Raw genomic sequence first — 20,409 nt, 5'->3', positions numbered from 1 at the left:
CTGCCTGTATTCTCTCTAACCAATATTGCCACCCTGCCTCCTTTTTGTATTTTTTCTATCCCTCCTAAATGTAATGGCCTAGAAATCGCAATGCAATGCACTGTTTTTACAGGTGTAAAATGGGACTCAAGGTCCAATATGGCAGGCGGAGTGTGCCTGCTCATTCCAGGCGGCCATATTGGTAAAGGCTGATCTGCAGGCGCCAGGGTGTGCATCGGAAGCAAGCGTTAGGCCCCTCTTTGCAAATACAAAGAACCCAACACCCTTTTCTGGCCCCTTTTGCAAAATTGGATTGTGCATGACCTCAGCAGGTGCCATGCAGGCTGTGGTCAGTTTCTTCAGGTGCTTGGCTGGAGAATAGGTGTTCCTTGACAGGGCCGCTGGGGACTGCCAACACAACGGCAAGTTTGAACTTCTTTTTAAAAACATACACTATTGTGGAGCGGGAATAATCCTCAGCCCTGTTGGCGTATCAACCTCCAGCAATACACTGGGTCTCCCCACCCCTGGTTCCAACCCTGACCAGAAATCCTGCAGTTAGCAGGAGATGGCACAACCAGGACCTGGCCTTTATCCGGAAGCTTCTGTCGGACTCCTGTCCGTTACAGCAGAAGTCTAGTGAAATCTGGGGATAAGATTTTTAACACTGATAGATTTATTAATTATCAACACCTTAAGGAAAAAAGAGGACAGAGGGGGAAAACACGGCAGGTCTGCAATGCTTGCTGGCTGGGAAAGTCAAAAACTATGCTGCTGTAAAAATGCAGCGAGAAACTGCTAGTTTTGTTTGGAATATAGATAGCTTACTTAACAGTCCCAACACAATGAATCCATTCTTCACAGAGATCATTCATGCAGAAACCCAGGCTTCTTCATTCAGGCAAATCACAAACCCAGCAATAACCCATCTTGCAGCATGGAAGGTTATATAGGATGGCTACAGAGCACACCAGCAACGTCAGCCTGGCCAGCACACACGGAGAAAAAGTTCGACAGCATAGCCAAAGTTGCGGGAGGTGGATCAGAATGATGCCATCCCAACCAGAATAGGTTGCAACAGGATATGGCAGCACAGTGGAGCTGAATATAGCCACTGAGATCGCCTTAGCTACAGTGCAATGTGAAAGCTTCTATACGAGCTCTACGGACAGAAGCTGACCTCTGCGGTCACCAGTGTGGAGTGTGGTGAGCAGTGATGTAGTGCCACTGCAGAGTAACATGGGGCGCAAGGTGACACTACGTGCACTACAGGAAGGGGAGGTACAGGTACACGACTGGTGGTGAAAGGAAGTGTGTTTAAAGCTGGTTTTCTACAACACCTGCTTCAGAACACGTGCCACTAAATTTTGTCTGCACATAAACCACCAACGTCATTACTCTTTAAGGGGGGGGCGGGGGGGGGGGGGGGCGGCGGGTAGGAAAAGGAGGTAATTTCACCTTTACTAGTATGGATGCAGCCTTTACAAAGTCACCTCAAACACAAATCCTTCTGTCTGGCAGTCAGATCTGAATAAGCTGCTCATTCTGCCCAGAGAGAGACGGCATCATCAAAATTTCAATAATTTCGATAGAGGGAAAACCCGACAAAGGGACAGTGGCAGCGTGGATACAAAACAGAGTTGTGGTGAACGGTTGTTTTTCAGACTGTGGGGAGGTATACAGTGGTGTTCGAAATGGGACCGGGTTGGGGGGGCCAAAAAACAGGACACACACACACACACACACACACACCCACCCCCCTCCGGGTTTCCCACCCACCAAACTGAGACCCCGCCCACCCGCTAATATCAGGGCCGAGAGGTCTGCTGCTCAGTGGCTGCATACTGATAAAATACAACCAACTTTCACAAGCAGAACAAAACGCAAAGCTCAGCCGATGCTGGAAATCTGAAACGAAACAGAAAATGCTGAACCGACTCAGTAGGACAGTAAGAACCAAGAAAATACTGCACTGAGGAAAGGTTTTATGCCTTAAACATCAGCTGCCTTGTGTTTTCTCGATGCTGCCTGGCCTGCCCAGTCTCTCCAGTGTTTTCTGCTATTGGTTAACATTCGCATTTAGCCCAGTTTTCATTCACGCATGCTGGAACACACCATCTCTATTTGATGTCAAAGGATACGATTCATGCCTCCACAAGATCATCCATTTCATGCACACGCATAGTGTGTCTCCTGAGCCTCACCAACCCCCGGTCCCTCCACATCCATTTCATGCACACGCATAGTGTGTCTCCTGAGCCTCACCCACCCCCGGTCCCTCCACATCCATTTCATGCACACGCATAGTGTGTCTCCTGAGCCTCACCAACCCCCGGTCCCTCCACATCCATTTCATGCACACGCATAGTGCGTCTCCTGAGCCTCACCCACCCCCGGTCCCTCCACATCCATTTCATGCACACGCATAGTGTGTCTCCTGAGCCTCACCCACCCCCGGTCCCTCCACATCCATTTCATGCACACGCATAGTGTGTCTCCTGAGCCTCACCCACCCCCGGTCCCTCCACATCCATTTCATGCACACGCATAGTGTGTCTCCTGAGCCTCACCAACCCCCGGTCCCTCCACATCCATTTTACTCTGGACAGAGGCAGCAGCTCGAAGGACAGTGAAGCAAATCTAGACCCAGACTTCCCCAGGAAATCCCATAGCCTCAACCGTTAATAGGATCAGGAGGAGGCCATTCAGCCCCTCCAGCCTGTTCCACCATTTAATTGGATCATGGCTGATCTGCAACTTAACTCCATCTACCCATCTTGGTTGTGTAACCTTTAATGCTCTTGCATAACAAAAATTTTCAATTAACCCCCAACCTCAACAGCTTTTTGGGGGAGAGAGTTCTAGATTTCCACTACCCTTTGTGTGAAGAAGTGCTTCCTGACATCACCCCTGAACGGCCTGGCTCTAATTTTAAGATAATGTAACGTTCCGGCTCCGTGCTTGACCAGCTGTAAATATTCAGGCCGGCACTCCTGAGAATTGTCATTCCTCGGGAGCAGTGCACCTCGGACAGCTGGGGCTCTCCTGGGGGCACCAAGTTGGCAAATTACCACCACCTGACTTTTGAGGCACCATAACTCGGTAATGGAGGACAAAAAGGAAAACTGGCAACATCTCTCCAGAAAAGAGTGGGGCAGAGCCCCCCCAGACCAACCAGTGGCTGCGTTTCAGTAACAGGTCATTACCTTTGCCAAGGAGTAGATCCGGTGGATAGAAGGAACAGCCAGATCTTTCTGCAGATCAAAATCATCAGACCACGATTTCTTCATTGGGAGACGAGCCACAAAGCCTTCCACAGACGGGTGACACATTCTCAGGGCCTTCTGGAAACTCTCTTCAAACGTGCGGCCGATAGCCATCACCTGGGCAACACAAACATGTGGCTTAGAGGAATGCAACCAAACCAATCGGATCCAGCATCAGACCAAGTCTTTCCAAATACAGCGATAGGCTGAAGCAAAGGGCTTCGTCTTTCTACTCAATGCTGATCGAGATCCCGAGCCTGGAGATGTGCTCACTCATTGAAACCAGGGCAGCCTCTTCAGAGGTTCTTGAGGGTGGTGAGCAGTAAATTGATCGATACACAGGCCGACCACCATTATCTGACCCACAAACTGGATCCCAGTTACCGTCACCAATGTCCAGTGCACAGGCCTCAAATCAGGGAGATTTTCAGAAATCTGTCAAATCGCAAACTCTGCAGAATTCTTTTTTAAATATAAACATAAAAGGTCTGCAGGATTTATATAAAACTGTAAGAACATAAGAAATAGGAGCAGGAGTAGGCCATTTGGCCCTTCGAGCCTGCTCCGCCATTCAATAAGATCATGGCCAATCTTCTACTTCATCTCCACTATCTCAATATCCCTCGATTCCCTTAATATTCAAAAATCTATCGATCTCTATCTTGAATATACTCAACCCCAGAAGGCAATGGATGCTCAGTCGTTGAGAATTCCAAAGATTCACCACCCTGAGTGAAGAAATTTCTCCTCATCACAGTCCTAAATGGCTGACCCCTTATTCTGAGACTGTGACCCCTGGTTCTAGACTCCCCAGCCAGGGGAGTCTAAACAAAATGTATAGTCACCCAATAAATTTCTGGTTTGTTAGCGCGACCGTGTCTTAACTACAAAGTAAATGTTAGCTCCTCAGTCCTGGGAGGGGGCTGGAGATGGAAGTGCAGGCTCCTCCTACACAAAGGCCGCAGGAAAATGGGAGGCATCAAATGCATGTGTGTAGGAACCGGCCGAGGAGTTACATTTAGAGCCCTGCCCACTCACCTCCCCAACACTCTTCATTGAGCTGCCAATCTCTCGGGAAGCTCCATGGAAACGGTCTAGATCCCACCGTGGAATCTTGGTCACAATATAATCCAGACTGGGTTCAAAGCACGCAGTGGTCTTCCCCGAAACTGCATTCCTGATGTCGGGCAGGGGGATTCCCAGGGCCAGCTTGGCAGCCACGAAGGCCAATGGGTAGCTGGAGGGAGAGGGAGAGCAACAAATTAACAGAGACAAAGAATGAATGATTTGTAATCGCAAATAGGGGGAAAGGATCTTTCTTTCCCAGCCATGAGGCTGTCCCAGATACTCAGACGGATGCACACAGAGGCACTCTGGCCTATATATGTATCAAAGTGCAGATTCCAGCACCACACCTCCTGCTTCCTGCAGTCACTGCCGAGAGGTCAGCAGTTTGTTCTTTTGCATTGGCAAAAATGGATTAAGAAAATACTAGAGCTGCCAAATGGCCCCAAGAGGTCAGCGGGCCTGGCCGGGTCCAGCACAGGGGGAATCGATCAGCCACTCAGTCTCTGTTACTCTCTACAGTTGAATAGTCTGCCAACCTTCACCATCGAGGCTCATACAAAGAATGGTGATTGAGGGCTGCTGGGTTGTGTGTGCCGGTACCCCAGCAACATTGCTTGCTTTCAAGGGGGTAGCGGGGGAAAGTGCCAGCCCCCAGTGCCTGTGGAGGGGTTCAGCATCTGTCACATCTATTGACTGTACATCTCGGATAAGTCCCACAGTGGATTAATGGTTATAGTTAGAAACAGACTGATTTTATAAAGTTAGACGCTCTACATTAGCTACCTTGGGCATAACAGGAGAATATCATTGCCTCATCCAGAATCAGCACAAGCTCCAGGCATCACTCCATTTAACAGCAAAGTTGCGATACAGAGCCCTCGCCCTTGTCCAGTTAGCCAACCTCAATAGAGGCAGCAATTGATGAGCTACAGTCACCCTCATTGCCCATGGCTTGGGAAGAGGAAGAATCTCCCAGGGCCCCCACTCAGCTGGAAAACAAACGTCTGTTGGCATCAGGATCAGGGGTGATAACATGAGACTATAACCGGAGCGAGCAAGGGCCCGACAGAGGGGGAGGGCCTGGGGGAAGAAGAGAAGGGCCCGAGAGAGGGAGGCCTGGGGGAAGACGAGAGGGCCGACAGTGCGGGGGTGGGGGCCAGGAAGGGAGGGGGATGTTGGGTTGATGTGTATTAAATGTGTGTGTATGAGAAGCCATGTGTGCAAAGGATGGGCAAGCTGGACAGGAATGTAATGAAGGCTGTGGCTGCTGATATTACACGCGTCACTCAAACAGTGGGTCAGATGTCGTGAAGCGGAAGTATACAGCACGATTTCTGAATAGTGTACAGCATGATTTCTGAATATGCGGAGTACAGCCCTCGGGACTGTTAGCCCCCCCCACAGTACTGAATTACAAACTTAGATTCCTTCCATGGGACCTCATTATATAATGGAATACATTTGTGGAAACAGGATTCGCATTGGATTATTTTGGCTCCAGGTCCCAAGATGAAATGTTGGCCACACTGATGGGATGAAAAGTGTCCTACCTGCCAGCTGGAAGGCTGACCGATAAGCCGCTCTGAACACAGTTTCTAGCTGGCACACATCCAAGACTAAACTACTGATGCGCCATCAATAACTCCAGAAGACTAAGAGTTAAACTTATAACAAGTAGGCTTTTATTAACAAAAGAATACGAGCATGCCTCTGCTGGTAGACCGATCCTTAAAGCCAGGGGGACTGGAGGTCAATCACCTTATACCTGGGCTTAGGGGTGGAGCCAGGGGCGGAGCCAGCTGAGGCATGCCCAGACATGTTCTGTACAGGCAGATTAGTGGTTTACCACAACTACCCACAGAACTTTTTATTTTAAATGCACCCAATGTCCCTGATAACTGTGACTGGATCCTGCGACTGATAGCCAGAGGTTAAATCAGGACTGCAGTAAATACCAGCCAAAGGTAAGACATTGAGCAACACCACAGATGAGTATCTTCAACAAGGACCCTTCACCCCAAGGGAAACTTTAGACAAAGCGTGCCCTAAAACATTGACATGGTTTCTCTCGGGTAGCTGTACTAAATAGAGGTAACATCATGGCAGTAGACAAATGGACATAACTAACAGAAGGTTAGAAACAAAATCCATATGGCTTGAAATAAAAGAGAAGGGATCAATCACACTAATAGGGGTATACTACAAACCACATAATAGTGGAAAGGAGGTGGAGGAAGAAATGTGTAAGCAAATATGGGAAATGAGTAAAGGACATCAAATAATAATCATGGGCGATTTTAACTACCCCAAATAAACTGGCAGGCAGAGTTAGCAAGAGGGGTACAGGGAATGGAGCTTTTATGATGTGTGCAGGACTCCGTTCTTACCCAGTAAGTAAAAAGCCCAAGAGAGGGAGCACTGCTGGATCTAGTATTGGGAAATAAACCAGAGCAAATATGAGAAGTAAGCATAGGGGAACATCTAGGCAATAGCGATCACAACAATAAGGTTTAAGATAAAGATTGCGAAGGACATAAGTAAGACAAAGACCAAAGTAATACATTGGAAAAACATTGATTTTAAGAGGATGATAATGGAACTAGGGAAAATAAACTGGAAAAAATTACTGACAGACCAAAAATTAGAATAGCAGGGGGAAGCATTTAAAACAGTGATCAATAGTGTCCAGGAGAAATATATCCCACTAAAAAGCAAGAACAAACTAGCCAGTAATGACACAGCATGGTGAATAAATAAGGGCAAAATTAAAACTAAAGAAAAAGGCACACACTAAGTGCATAGACAACAAAGAAGGGGGATGACAAAAGGGAATACAAAAAGGTTAGGAAAGAAGTTTTTTTTTAAATTAGGAAGGAGAAACTAAATTAAATTATCACGGAATATATATAAAGAAATAGTGAAGTATGCTACAGATACATAGATAACAGAATAAAAGTCAGGATAGGGACAGGGCCACTAAGGGATACACACAATAAACTAACAGGTAATGGCAGCAAAATGGCAGAAATATTAAATAATTACTTTCCCTCGGTATTTAGCAGGGAGACTAACATGGTGGACATGACATTAGAAGTAGAGATCAGCAAGGATATAAAGACATTTAAGATAGAAAGGGAGGAGATAATTAATAAACTAATCAAACTTAGAGAGGATAAAACAGCTGGTCAGGATGGATTTCATCTAAGCATGTTAAAAGTTAGGGAAGAGATAGTGGAAGCACTATTAAATATATATAATTTATTTATTAGAAAAGGGAATAGTGCCAGAGGACAGGCAGACAGCTAATGTGATTCTGATATTTAGAAAGGGAGATCGAATAAGTCCAGGAAACTATAGACCAATTAGCTTAACATTGGTGGTAGGAAAGATCATGGAATCCTTGCTCAAAGTTGTAATAGAAAAATGATGAATGATGTAATAGAAATATAATGAATAGTATTCAGCATGAATTTCAAAAGAGGTCACACTTAACCAACTTTATTGACTTCTTTAAAAAAGTAACAGAAAGGTTAAATAAAGGTGATGTAGTATATTTAAATTTCTGAAACACCTTCAATAAGTTACCACATAGTAGACTCATGATGAAGGTCAGAGCATGTGGACTCGGGAAAAGTAGCACGCTGGCTACAAAATAGAAAAGAGAGATGGGGTTAAAAGGTAGTTACTCAGGTTGGCAAATGGTGGGAAGTGGTGTTCCACAAGGATCGGTGCTGGGATTACTGTTGTTCACCATTTACATAAACGATTTGGACTTGGGAATTGGAAGTACAATTTCAAAATTTGCGAACGACACCAAATTGGGGGCGGGGGTGGTGTAGTTACTACAGAGGAGGACTGCGACAAATACAGGAAGACATTAATAAACTTGCAGAATGGCTGTGTAATTGGCAAATGAACTTCAATATATGCAAGTGTGAGATTATACATTTTGGTATAAAAAACACAAGAACAGGAGTCGGCCATTTAGTCCCTCGAGTCTGTTCCACCATTCAATGAGATCATGGCTGATCTGTGACCAAAGTCCATACACCCACCTTTGCCCCATATCCCTTAATACCTTTGGTTATCAAAAATTCATCAATCTCAGATGTAAAATTAACAATTGACTTAGCATCAACTGCTATTTGCAGAAGAGTTCCAAACTTATTCCACCGATTGTGTGTAGAAGTGTTTCCTAACTTCACTCCTGAAAGATCTGGCTCTAATTTTTAGGCTATGTCCCCTAGTCCTAGACTCCCCAACCAGCAGAAATAGTATCTCTCTATCTATCCTATCTGTTCCTCTTAATATCTTGAAAACTTCTATCAAATCACCCCTTAATCTTCTAAATTCCAGAGAATACAATCCTAGTTTGTGAAATCTCCCTTCAGAATTTAACCCTTGGGAGTCCAGGTATAATCCTGGTAAGCCTACGCTGCACTCCCTCCAAGGCCAATATATCCCTCCTAAAAGGTTTGGTGCCCAGAATTGAACCCTGTAGTCCAGTTGTGGTTTAACTAGGGTTTTGTATAGCTGCAACATAACTTCTACCCCCTTATATTCTAGTCCTCTAGGTATAAAGCCCAGCATTCCATTAGCCTTTTTGATTATTTACTGTACCTGTCCATGACATTTTAATGATCTATGTACCTGGACCCCCAAGTTTCTCTGGACCACCACTGTTTTTAGCTTCTCACCATTTAGAAAGTACTATGTTCTATCCTTCGTAGGTCCAAAATGGATGACCTCATATTTGCCTACATTGAAATCCATTTGCCACAGTTTTGCCTATTCACTTAATCTATTAATATCTCTTTGTAATTTTATTGACCTGGTTAGGAAATTGGCTGAATGGCAGAAGACAGAGAGTAGGGATAACAGGCAGGTACTCAAATTGGCAGGATGTGACTAGTGGGGTCTCTCAGGATCAACTATTCACCATATTTATTGTAATTTGTAATTTTATGATTCCATCTACACTGCTTACAATGCCACCTATCTTTGCGTCATCGGCAAACTTGGATATGTGCTCTCTATCCCATCATCTAAATCATTAATAAATACTGTGAATAGTTGAGGCGCCAACACAAATCCTTACGGGACATCGCTAGTCACATCCTGCCAATTTGAGTACCTACACATTATCCCTATACTCATTGTCTCCTGCCGCTCAGCCAATTTCCAAACCAGGTCAATAATTTGCCTTCAATTCCATGAGCTTCAACTTTAGCGAGCAGAATCTTATAAGGGACTTCATCAAATGCCTTCTGGAAGTCCATATAATTAACATCCATAGACATTCCCCTGTCCACTACTTTAGTCACCTCCTCAAAAAATTCAATCAGGTTTGTCAGGCATGACCTACCTTTCACAAATCCCTCTCTCATCAGCTGAAAATGTTCAAGGTGTTCAGTTACTCTATCCTTAATTATAGACTCTAGTAATTTCTCAACAACAGATGTTAGACTATCTGGTCGATAATTCCCTGGTTTCCCTCTCACCTTTCTTAAATAGCAGAGTGACATGCGCAATTTTCCAATCTAAGGAATGGTTCCTGAATCGTGAGAATTTTGGAAGATTATAGTTAGGTCATCACAATGTGCTCACCTACTTCCTTCAAAACCCTGGGATGAAAACCATCTGGTCCTGGGGATTTGTCACTCTTTAGTGCCATTATTTTCTTCATTACTGTTATTTTGCTTATATTAATTTTGGCACATTCCCATCCCTGATTCAATATTAGTTTCCTTGGAATGTCCGGCATGCTATTCTTCCTCTACTGTAAATACTGACGCAAAGTAATTATTCAACATGCCCGCTATTTGCTTATTTTCATTTACAATATCATTTACAAGAATAAGGAGGCAACATACTCCTTGGGAAACAGGTGTCTAAATGGGTGAGAGGAGCAGAGGGATCTGGGGGTAGATACACAAATCACTAAATGAAGCGACGCAGGTTAATAAGGTCATAAAAAAGGCAAACCAAGCACTGGGGTTCATTTCTAGAGGGATAGAATTGAAAAGCAGAGAAGTTATGTTGAAGTTGTACAGAACCTTGGCTAGACTTCACTTGAAGTATTGTGAACAATTCTAGTCTCCATATTGTAAAAAGGCACTGGAGAAGGTGCAAAAAAGATTTACTAGAATGATACCAGAACTGAGAGGTTATACCCATCAGGAAAGACTGAACAGGCTGGGGGCTCTTTTCTCTAGAAAAGAAAAGACTGAGGGGTGACATGATAGTGATCTTTAAGATTAGGAAAAGGTAGACAGAGATGTTTCCACTTGTGATGGAGGCCAGAACTAGGGGCCATAAGTCACTAATAAATCAAACAGGGAATCCAAGAGAACTTCTTTACCCAGGGTGGTTAGAATGTGGAACTCGCTACCAAGGGAGTGATTGAGGCGAATAGCAGAGATGCATTCAAGGGGAAGCTAGATAAACACATGAGGGAGAAAGGAATAGAATGATATGTTGATGGGGTTAGATGAAGGGTGGGAGGAGGCTTGTGTGGAGCATAAACACCAGCATGGACCAGTGGGCCTGTTTCTGTGCTGTAAATACTATGTACGATGTAATACTATGTAGATGGACCCCTCCCTATTCTGGCATCTACTATTCCTACTTCAGATTGCCGGTAGCCATCTGCACAGTTTGTCTTTTTAACTGTGCCGATGACGGTGTATTTATGTTAAATCACCCCCTGCCCTCGCCTTACCCAGTAGCCTTGGAGGCCAGTGCTGAGCTGCGGGACAGCCGGGCGTTGACCTCGATGATGCAGTACTCCAGGGACAAGGGGTGCAGGGCGTACTGAATATTGCACTCTCCCACAATCTCCAAATGACGCACCACCTTGATAGCAGTTTCACGCAGCATGTGGTACTCCTCATTGGACAGGGTCTGGCTCGGAGCTACAACCACCGAGTCACCTAAAAACACAAGGCACAGGAGACATAGAATGAAAACCACAGGCTCCAAGGTCAAAAAACACTTGTGAACAGTGTCTGAAACCGCAGATTTATTTTACCCGGTCGCACAGACACAGCCACTCTCGTTCATTCCTTCCCATAGAACTCCTCACTTCCCTCAGTCGTCCTCATCGAATCTTCATGCCTTTAAACCCCAAGCTTGGTGTCGCCTCATCATGACTTTCCTCATTCACCTAGTCTTCTCTCCCACTCTTCAATCTGGGTGTGGTTCTGCACTATGCACCTTGGCTTCTCCATTTAAAAAAAACCTTTGCACTTGCATGTCCGGGTCGAGTCTACAATGTGAACTCAGTTTCAGAGACCAGTTGCAAAACTCACCCTCCCAAAGGGGGACTGTGCTTCAGTCTGGCAGCGATTTGATCTGGTTAAAGATGGCACCAGAATGAAGTAACAGGCTTTTAATACAAAAGTAAAATACTGTGGATGCTGGAAATCTGAAATAAAAACAGAAAATGCTGGAAATACTCTTGTTCTTTCCTCCCCTCCCCACTTTCCCTGCCTCTGCACTTGCTTAAAACCTGTTACATCTCTAACTTTTTCCAGTTCTGACGAAAGGTCATTGACCTGAAACATAAACTCGGTTTCTCTCTCCACAGATGCTGCCTGACCTGCTGAGTATCTCCAGCATTTCCTGTTTTCATAACAGGCACTAAATTAGTGTCATTATTACAGCACCGCTGTGTCTGTGTGGATCAGGACTGCATTTAACAATGGGGCCACGAGGGGACAGTTAAAACTTTAGTTTTAGTTTCCAATTGATACTTGAGCTTTTCAACCCCTACCATCTCCGATCTGGGTCAGGTGGAGTAGTTTACACACAGAGTCTATCACATCCCTCATTGTATCCACTGTGCCTGGGCTAGAGACTGGAGGCAGCTGGGCAACATCACCACACTGCAACGGAGCAGCAGAACTGGCAGCTTCCATCTGCCTTATTTTAACTTGCCTCATTGTCAGTGTTACAGTCCGACAGTGACCAGTGTCGAGTCACAGTTCTGCAGCTTAATGAAACAAGTAACACTTCAAAACAAAGCAGGACTTCCCTGATGGCCAAGCAGGTAAAGGACACCACCCGACCCCGTGCAGGACATCCCACCACCCGACCCAGTGCAGGACATCCCACCACCCGACCCCGTGCAGGACATCCCACCACCCGACCCCGTGCAGGACATCCCACCACCCGACCCCGTGCAGGACATCCCACCACCCGACCCCGTGCAGGACATCCCACCACCCGACCCCGTGCAGGACATCCCACCACCCGACCCCGTGCAGGACATCCCACCACCCGACCCCGTGCAGGACATCCCACCACCCGACCCCGTGCAGGACATCCCACCACCCGACCCCGTGCAGGACATCCCACCACCCGACCCCGTGCAGGACATCCCACCACCCGACCCCGTGCAGGACATCCCACCACCCGACCCCGTGCAGGACATCCCACCACCCGACCCCGTGCAGCGCCCCAGGTAATGGACATCGCCCAGTGTAGCGCCCCAGGTAATGGACATCACCCAGTGTAGCGCCCCAGGTAATGGACATCACCCAGTGTAGCGCCCCAGGTAATGGACATCACCCAGTGTAGCACCCCAGGTAATGGACATCACCCAGTGTAGTACCCGAGGTAACGGACATCACCCTGTGTAGTACCCGAGGTAACGGACATCACCCAGTGTAGTACCCCAGGTAATGGACATCACCCAGTGTAGTACCCCAGGTAATGGACATCACCCTGTGTAGTACCCGAGGTAACGGACATCACCCAGTGTAGTACCCCAGGTAATGGACATCACCCTGTGTAGTACCAAGCCATACAGTGTAGCAGGTCTGAGGTATATGTGCTCCTCTGTGCTGTGTTAGCTAATTGGAGCCGGGAAGCAGGCAGGGTCTCCATAATTGGCCTCAGTGCCCCTTGGGTTAGGGAGGTAGAAAAACTTTAAGCTAGGTCTCCCACTCCTCCAGAGTGAATTTTCTGAGATTCCTTTCCTGCCAATCAATTGCCAGTCACCATCTTAACAGGGTGCAGATAGAGAGGACTGTAACAAGGACAGATGACACAAGTCTGAGTCCTACTGTTGCTGGAAGCATAGAGATATTTGGAGATTGGAGAGGACCAAAAGGAAACAGACTGCACACTGCATGCTGGAGAGCAGTGAGGGGCAAAAAGAGTGAATGAAGAAACAGGACAACTCAGGGAGCAATGTTTAGGCCGGTTTACAGGAGAATGCAAGGGGAGCTCCACAGTCTGAGGTCCAGGCATGGAGTGGAGTCTCAAATCCAACACAGCATTATTGAATATCCGCTTATTTGCTCAGACGGTTTTACCTGTATGGATTCCCAAGGGGTCAAAGTTCTCCATGTTACACACAGTGACACAGTTATCAGCTGTGTCTCGCACCACCTCATACTCCACCTCCTTCCAGCCCAGCAGCGACTGCTCTACAAGGATTTGATTGGTCATAGCGAAGGCCTGGAGAGAAAAAAAACAAAACCATTAGAAACATAGCACTGTCCTTCAAAACAAAGAACGTGGACAACGTTTAAATTGCATCCAGTGCAGACCAAGCCCAGTGCTCTGTTAGTAAGTGGTTTTACAGTGAAGGATCTATTCAGTACGTACATCAATGATTTGAATGTAGAACTAGAGGGAGTGGAGTACAAATTGCAAACAATGCTAAAATAGGGGGAGCAAAGGAGGCTGTGGGGGGATAAGAAGGTGGCAGAAAGGGCAAAATAGTGGCAAACGGAAGTCAATGTCAGTAAATAAGGCAGCAGAATTGGGTCAAAAAACAAATTAGCCTTTAAATGGAGCAAGGTTGGGTTATGTGGAGAAGCAGATGTGGATTTGGGGGTCAGGTTCACCAGACTATAAAAGCAGTACCTCAAGTGGACAAGCCCATAAAAAACCTAATGGAATACGGGGTTTTATGCCGAGAGGTGCAGGATACAAGAGCCCAGAAGTAGTGGTGAATCTGAATAAAGCCTTGATCAGACCACAGTTGGAGTACTGTGTGCAGTTTTGGGCTGCACACTATAGGAAGGATATTGAGGCAGTAGAGAGGGCACAGCGCAGGTTCACTAGGATGCTGTCTGGTCTGAGGAAATACAAACATGCAGAAAGGCTTAAAATTGAGGCAGTTTTCATTAGAACAGGCGATTAAAGGGTGATTTGAATGAGGCGTTTAAAATTGTAAAAGGATAGAAAGAGTAGATGGACACTGACTATTTCTAGTGGTTGAGGGTCTAGAATGAGGGGACAAAGATCCAAGATCAAAGTAGAAAAGTCACTGGGTCCAGATGGGATGCCTCCTGGGTTGCTGAGGGAAGCAAGGGTAGAAATAGCAGAGGCTCTGGCCACAATCTTCGAACCCTCCTTAGATATGGGGGTGGTGCCAGAGGACTGGAGGATTGCAAATGTGACACCCCTGTTCAAAAAAAGGTAGAGAGATAAACCCAGTAACTGCAGGCCAGTCAGTCCAATGCTGGTGGTGGGGAAACTTTGAGGCACAATAATCTGGGACACAATTGTCACTTAGTAAAATATGGCTTAATAAATGACAGCCAGCACGGATTTGTTAAGGTCAGTAGAGTCTGGATCGAGTTCTTAGATGAAGTAATGGAGAGGGTTGATGAGGGTAGTGTGGTTGATGTGTCTAGGGCATTCGGAAGGGGTTTGATAAATTACCACATACATGGGATTAAAGGGGCAGTGACAGCGTGGATACAAATTGGCTAAGGGGCAGAAAGCAGAGAGTGTTGGTGAACGGTTGTTTATCAGACTGGAGGGAGGTATACAGTGGTGTCCCCCAGGGGTCAGTATTAGGACCACTGCTCTTTTTGATACATATTAAATGACTGGGACTTGGGTATACGAGGTATAATTTCAATGTTTTCAGATAACATGAAACTTGAAAATGTAGTAAACAGTGAGAAGGATAATATCAGACTTCAGAAGGACAAAGATAGACTGGTAAAATGGGCAGACACATGGCAGGTGAAATTTAAGTGTGAAGTGACGCAGTTTAGTAGGAAGAATGAGGCGGCGCAAATATAAAGTGGGTGCAGGAACAGAGAGCCCAGGGGGTTCACATACACAAATTTTTGAAGGTGGCAGAACAAGTTGAGAAGGCTGATAAAAAGGAAAATGGCTTTATAAACAGAAGCAGCGAGTACAAAAGGAAGTTATGCTAAACCTTTATAAATCACTGGTTAGGCCCCAGCTGGAGTACTGCGTCCAATTCTGGGCACCACTGTAGGAAGGATGTCAAAGGTTTGGAGCGGGTACAGAGGAGATTCACCAGAATGATACCAGGGATGAGGGACTTCAGAAATGTGGAGAAACTGGGGTTACTCTCCTTAGAGCAGAGAAGGTTAAGAGGAGATTTAATAGAGTAAATAAGGAGAAACTGTTTCTCTGTGCTTTAAACTTGATCAGCCATGTGTCTGTGCATTTCACCAGTCTGTCTATGTCCTCCTGAAGTCTGTTACTATCCTCCGAGTTTTGTGTCGTTCTGCAAATTTTGAAATGATGATGCCCTCTATACCAAAGTCCAGCTCATTAATACATATCAAAAAGAGCTCTAGTGAAAGAGTTGGAAACTGTGTGAACAGGAATCCACTAGGCTGTGATGTTCTCTGTATATAGACGATGTGAATCTTACTCCAAACCCCACCTCCCCCCAGTTTGAAGAGAATGCTGGAGATATTTGGGCTCATGTTTCTTGCCTGTCCTGTTCTCAGTATGTATTTTGAGATTGCCTGAAGTGCTGATCAGTGAGACACCGCACCTGTCACACAGCAATTCCACAGCCTCGATCAAAACTCTGGCCATCTTTTCTTATTGCAGCACTACGGAAACCTTTCACAAACAAGTCCAGTCAGTAACATACAAATAATTGTCACGGTGTAAAGGCCATTTCTGGGTTCAACAATGTTTGGAAATGATATTGCAAATTTTTAAAAGTCCTGTTTCCCTCAGCGTGTACAGGCACCGAGCCTGAATGGGACAGCTGACACTCAACAGATCACTGCCGTTGGACATGTACTGGGTAATTGACCAGCCTGCAGGAAGCCTGCGCACTTCAAGCTTTGAAGGCCATTCTGACATGTTTTCGTGTTTGTAATAGGTTACATTCATTGAGTAGACATTTACAGCAGGACTGTACATCACCCTATTTAATGGTTTAAAAGGCAAGCAGAAACATGTCTATTCAATGTACAGTACTGCAGACACACGTGTAACTTTGTATCAGGGGAATGAGTTGGACAACATTTTATTTAAAAATCCAGAAGCAGAAGTCTGACAGAAAACACAACACGTTCCAGACTGACCCACTTAAACTGTGTACCATCAGTACGCACAACAAAATGATAATCCATCACATTGAAAACTAAAAAAAAAATACAAACTATCCACTTTCCAGACGTCCTTTAATCTAGTTGGAGAATCAGAAACACTGGTATGGAAGGTGGCACAGTCAGTCGTTGCTTATCACTTTAATTCTCCGCCCCACTCCCACTCTGACCTACACGGTTGTGATGAAGCTCAACGTAAGCTCGAGGAACAGCACCTCCTCCTTCGAATAGGCATTTCACAGCCTTCTGGACTCAACATCGAGTCCAACAATTTCAGACCATAACCTGTGCTCCCTTTTTTTTTTTAAAGACAGCGAGTGTTGGTAATGATTCTATTGTAGGAATCGTCAGATCCCTAGCTGAAATACTGAGGTCGAGTCAGTCCGATAATTAAACAAAGTTTAATGTAAACTAAAGAACAAACAATGGAATGCAGGAGAAACAATCAACAGGTCTTTTCTTAAGGCTGTCTTCACGAGGTCTGACCTGGGAACCTCCCAGCCTGATGTCATGACGTCATCACGTTTCCCGCCGTTCGGGACGTCACGTGACCAACGTGATGACGTCATCGCGCTGGTTCTGGAACTTACCGAGAACGGGTTATTTACAAACAGTAAACAAACATAGGTGCTGTAGCACTCTGTTAAAGGCAGTTATATAGTCATATACAGGAGTCCCTTGGTGGCTTTGCCACACTATTCCCATTTACACCTCCTCTAGACCCATCTTTTGTTTCTTTACTTGTCCAATTACCATCTCCTTTTGCCTTGCACCATCGTCCCTTTTGTCATTTAATCTCTCCTGCCTTCCATCCTATCACAGACCTTCCCTTTTGTTCTTTCCTCCCCGCCCTGCTTTCCCTGTCTCTGCACTTGCTTCTGTTCCATCTCCAGCTTTTTCCAGTTCTGACGAAGGGTCATCGACCTGAAACGTTAACTCTGTTTCTCTCTCCACAGATGCTGCCTGACGTGCTGAGTATTTCCAGCATTTTCTGTATTGATTTCCTTTATTCTAGAACTAATTCACGAACTCCACTTACCTCTTGATAGATGGGAGTTAAAAGAAGCATATGGCACAAAATATCAAGACTTTAAAGCTGGAATGAAGTGTAATGCAGTCAGATTGTAGACCACAGAATGGTGAATGTTCTCCTCCCTTAATCTTTGCGCACACACAGGTTTTAATTCACTACCTTATGTTTTGACAATAGGTAGCTTAATCCTTATACTCCATACCATCGTGGATAGCACGTTTAGGGAGTTGGTCACACCGCAGGTAAAGGCTGCACAGGCAGGAAGGGAGTGGGTGATCACCAGGCATAGTAGGCGCAGGCAGGTAGTGCAGGGGTCCCCTGTGGCCATCCCCCTCTCAAACAGATATACCGCTTTGGATATTGTTGAGGGAGATGGCTTATCGGGGGAAAGCAGCAGCAGCCAACTTCCTGGCACCATGGGTGGTTCTGCTGCACAGGACGGGAGAAAAAGAGTGGGAGAGCTATAGTGATAGGGGATTCTATTGTAAGGGGAATAGATGGGCGTTTCGGTGGCCGCAAACGAGACTCCAGGATGGTATGTTGCCTCCCTGGTGCAAGGGTCAAGGATGTCTCGGGGCGGCTGCAGGGCAATCTGGAGGGGGAGGGTGAACAACTAGTTGTCGTGGTGCATATAGGTACCAACGATATAGGTCCTAACAGCTGAATATAGGGAGTTAGGAGGTAAATTTAAAAATAGGACCTCAAAAGGTAGTAATCTCAGGATTGCTACCAGTGCCACGTGCTAGTCAGAGTAGAAATAGAAGGATATTTCAGATGAATATGTGGCTAGAGGAATGGTGCAAGGGGGAGGGATTCAAATTCCTGGGACGTTGGAACTGGTACTGGGGGAGGTGGGACCAGTACAAACTGGACGGTTTGCACCTGGGCAGGACCGGGACCGATGTCCTAGGGAGAGTGTTGGGCAGGGTTTAAACTAAAATGGCAGGGGTTGGGAACCTGTGCAGGGAGACAGAGGAAAGGGAAGCAAGGATAACAAAAGTCAGGAAGGAGAAAAGCAAAAGTGGAAGGCCGAGAAATCAAGGGTGTAAATCAAACAGGGCTACAGTAAATAATAATTCTAAAAGGACCAAGAGTGTTAAAAAAACAAGCCTGAAGGCTTTGTGTCTTAATGTGAGGAGCATTCGTAATAAGGTGGATGAATTAGCTGCGCAAATAGATGTAAACGGATATGATGTAATTGGAATTACGGAGACATGGCTTCAGGGTGACCAAGGCTGGGAATTCAACATCCAGGGGTATTCAATATTCAGGAAGGACAGGCAAAAAGGAAAAGGAGGTGGGGTAGCATTGCTGGTTAAAGAGGAGATTAACACAATAATAAGGAAGGATATTAGCTCTGATGATGTGGAATCTGTATGGGTAGAGCTGAGAAATACCAAGGGGCAGAAAACGTTAGTGGGAGTTGTATACAGACCCCCAAACAGTAATGCTGAGGTTGGGGATGGCATTAAATGGGAAATTAGAAACGCGTGCAATAAGGGCACAGCAGTTATCATGCGTGACTTTAATCTACATATAGATTGGGCTAACCAAATTAGTAACAATACTGTGGAGGAGGAATTCCTAGAGCGTACAGGATGGTTTCCTGGACCAATATGTCGAGGAACCAACTAGAGGTCAGGCCATCTTAGACTGGGTATTATGTAATGAGAAAGTATTAATTAGCAATGTTGTTGTGCGAGGCCCCTTGGGGAAGAGCGATGATAATTCTTCGTTAAGATGGAGAGTGAAGTAGTTGACTCAGAGACTCGGGTCCTGCATTTAAATAAAGGAAACGACAATGGTATGAGGCGCGAGTTGGCTAGGATGGATTGGGGAACATTACTTAAAGGGTTGACGGTGGACAGGCAATGGCAAACATTTAAAGATCGCATGGATGAACTACAGAATTTGTTCATCCCTGTTTGGCATAAAAATAAAACAAAAAAGGTGACTCAACCGTGGCTAACAAGGGAAATTAGGGATAGCATAAGATCCAAGGAGATGACATATAAATTGGCCAGAAAAACCAGCAAACTTGAGAATTGGGAGCTGTTTAAGATTCAGCAAAGGAGGACAAAGGGATTAATTAAGAGGGGGGAAATAGAATGAGAGTAAGCTTTCAGGGAACATAAAAACTGACTGTAAAATCTTCTATAGATATGTGAAGAGAACAAGATTGGTGAAGTCAAGCATAGGTCCCTTTCAGTCACAATCGGAGGAATTTATAATGGGGAACAAAGAAATGGCAGACCAATTAAATACATACTTTGGTTCTGTCTTCACAAAGGAGGACACAAATAACCTCCCAGAGATGTCAGGGAACATAGGGTCTAATGAGAGGGAGGAATTGAATGAGATCAGTATTTGTTGGGAAATGGTGTTAGGGAAATTGACGGGATTAAAGGCCGATAAATCCCCAGGGCCTGATAATCTACATCCTGGAGTACTTAAGGAAGTGGCCCTAGAAATAGTAGATGCATTGCTGGTCATCTTCCAAAATTCTATAGACTCTGGAATAGTTCCTATGGATTGGAGGGTAGCTAATGTAACCCCACTATTTAAAAAAGGTGGTAGAGAGAAAACGGGGAATTATAGACCGATAAGCCAGACATTGGTAGTGGGGAAAATGCTAGAGTCCATTATAAAAGATGTAATAGCAGAGCACTTGGAAAACAGTGACAGGATCGAACAAAGTCAACATGGATTTACA

At 45.5% G+C, this 20,409-nt stretch overlaps 1 protein-coding gene across 1 annotated transcript in view; it reads right to left on the bottom strand.

Moving 5' to 3' along the window:
* Positions 1–20,409, bottom strand: part of LOC147081737 (carbamoyl-phosphate synthase [ammonia], mitochondrial-like) — a 195,295-nt gene that overhangs the window by 109,203 nt on the left and 65,683 nt on the right. Inside the window, exons 17-20 of the mRNA XM_085980733.1 lie at positions 13,634–13,778; positions 11,035–11,245; positions 4,284–4,482; positions 3,186–3,362 (exon numbers count right to left, since the gene is read on the bottom strand). Of these exons, the coding sequence (XP_085836859.1) occupies positions 3,186–3,362; positions 4,284–4,482; positions 11,035–11,245; positions 13,634–13,778 (732 nt within the window). The remainder of the gene's footprint in view (positions 1–3,185; positions 3,363–4,283; positions 4,483–11,034; positions 11,246–13,633; positions 13,779–20,409) is intronic.

The sequence above is a fragment of the Somniosus microcephalus genome, unplaced genomic scaffold (assembly GCF_052327205.1).
Source record: "Somniosus microcephalus isolate GS21.2 unplaced genomic scaffold, FLI_Smic_1.0 scaffold481, whole genome shotgun sequence".
Classification (NCBI taxonomy): domain Eukaryota; kingdom Metazoa; phylum Chordata; class Chondrichthyes; order Squaliformes; family Somniosidae; genus Somniosus; species Somniosus microcephalus.
Note: the sequence above shows the minus strand (reverse complement) of the source record. Positions and strands in the feature narration are given on the sequence as shown.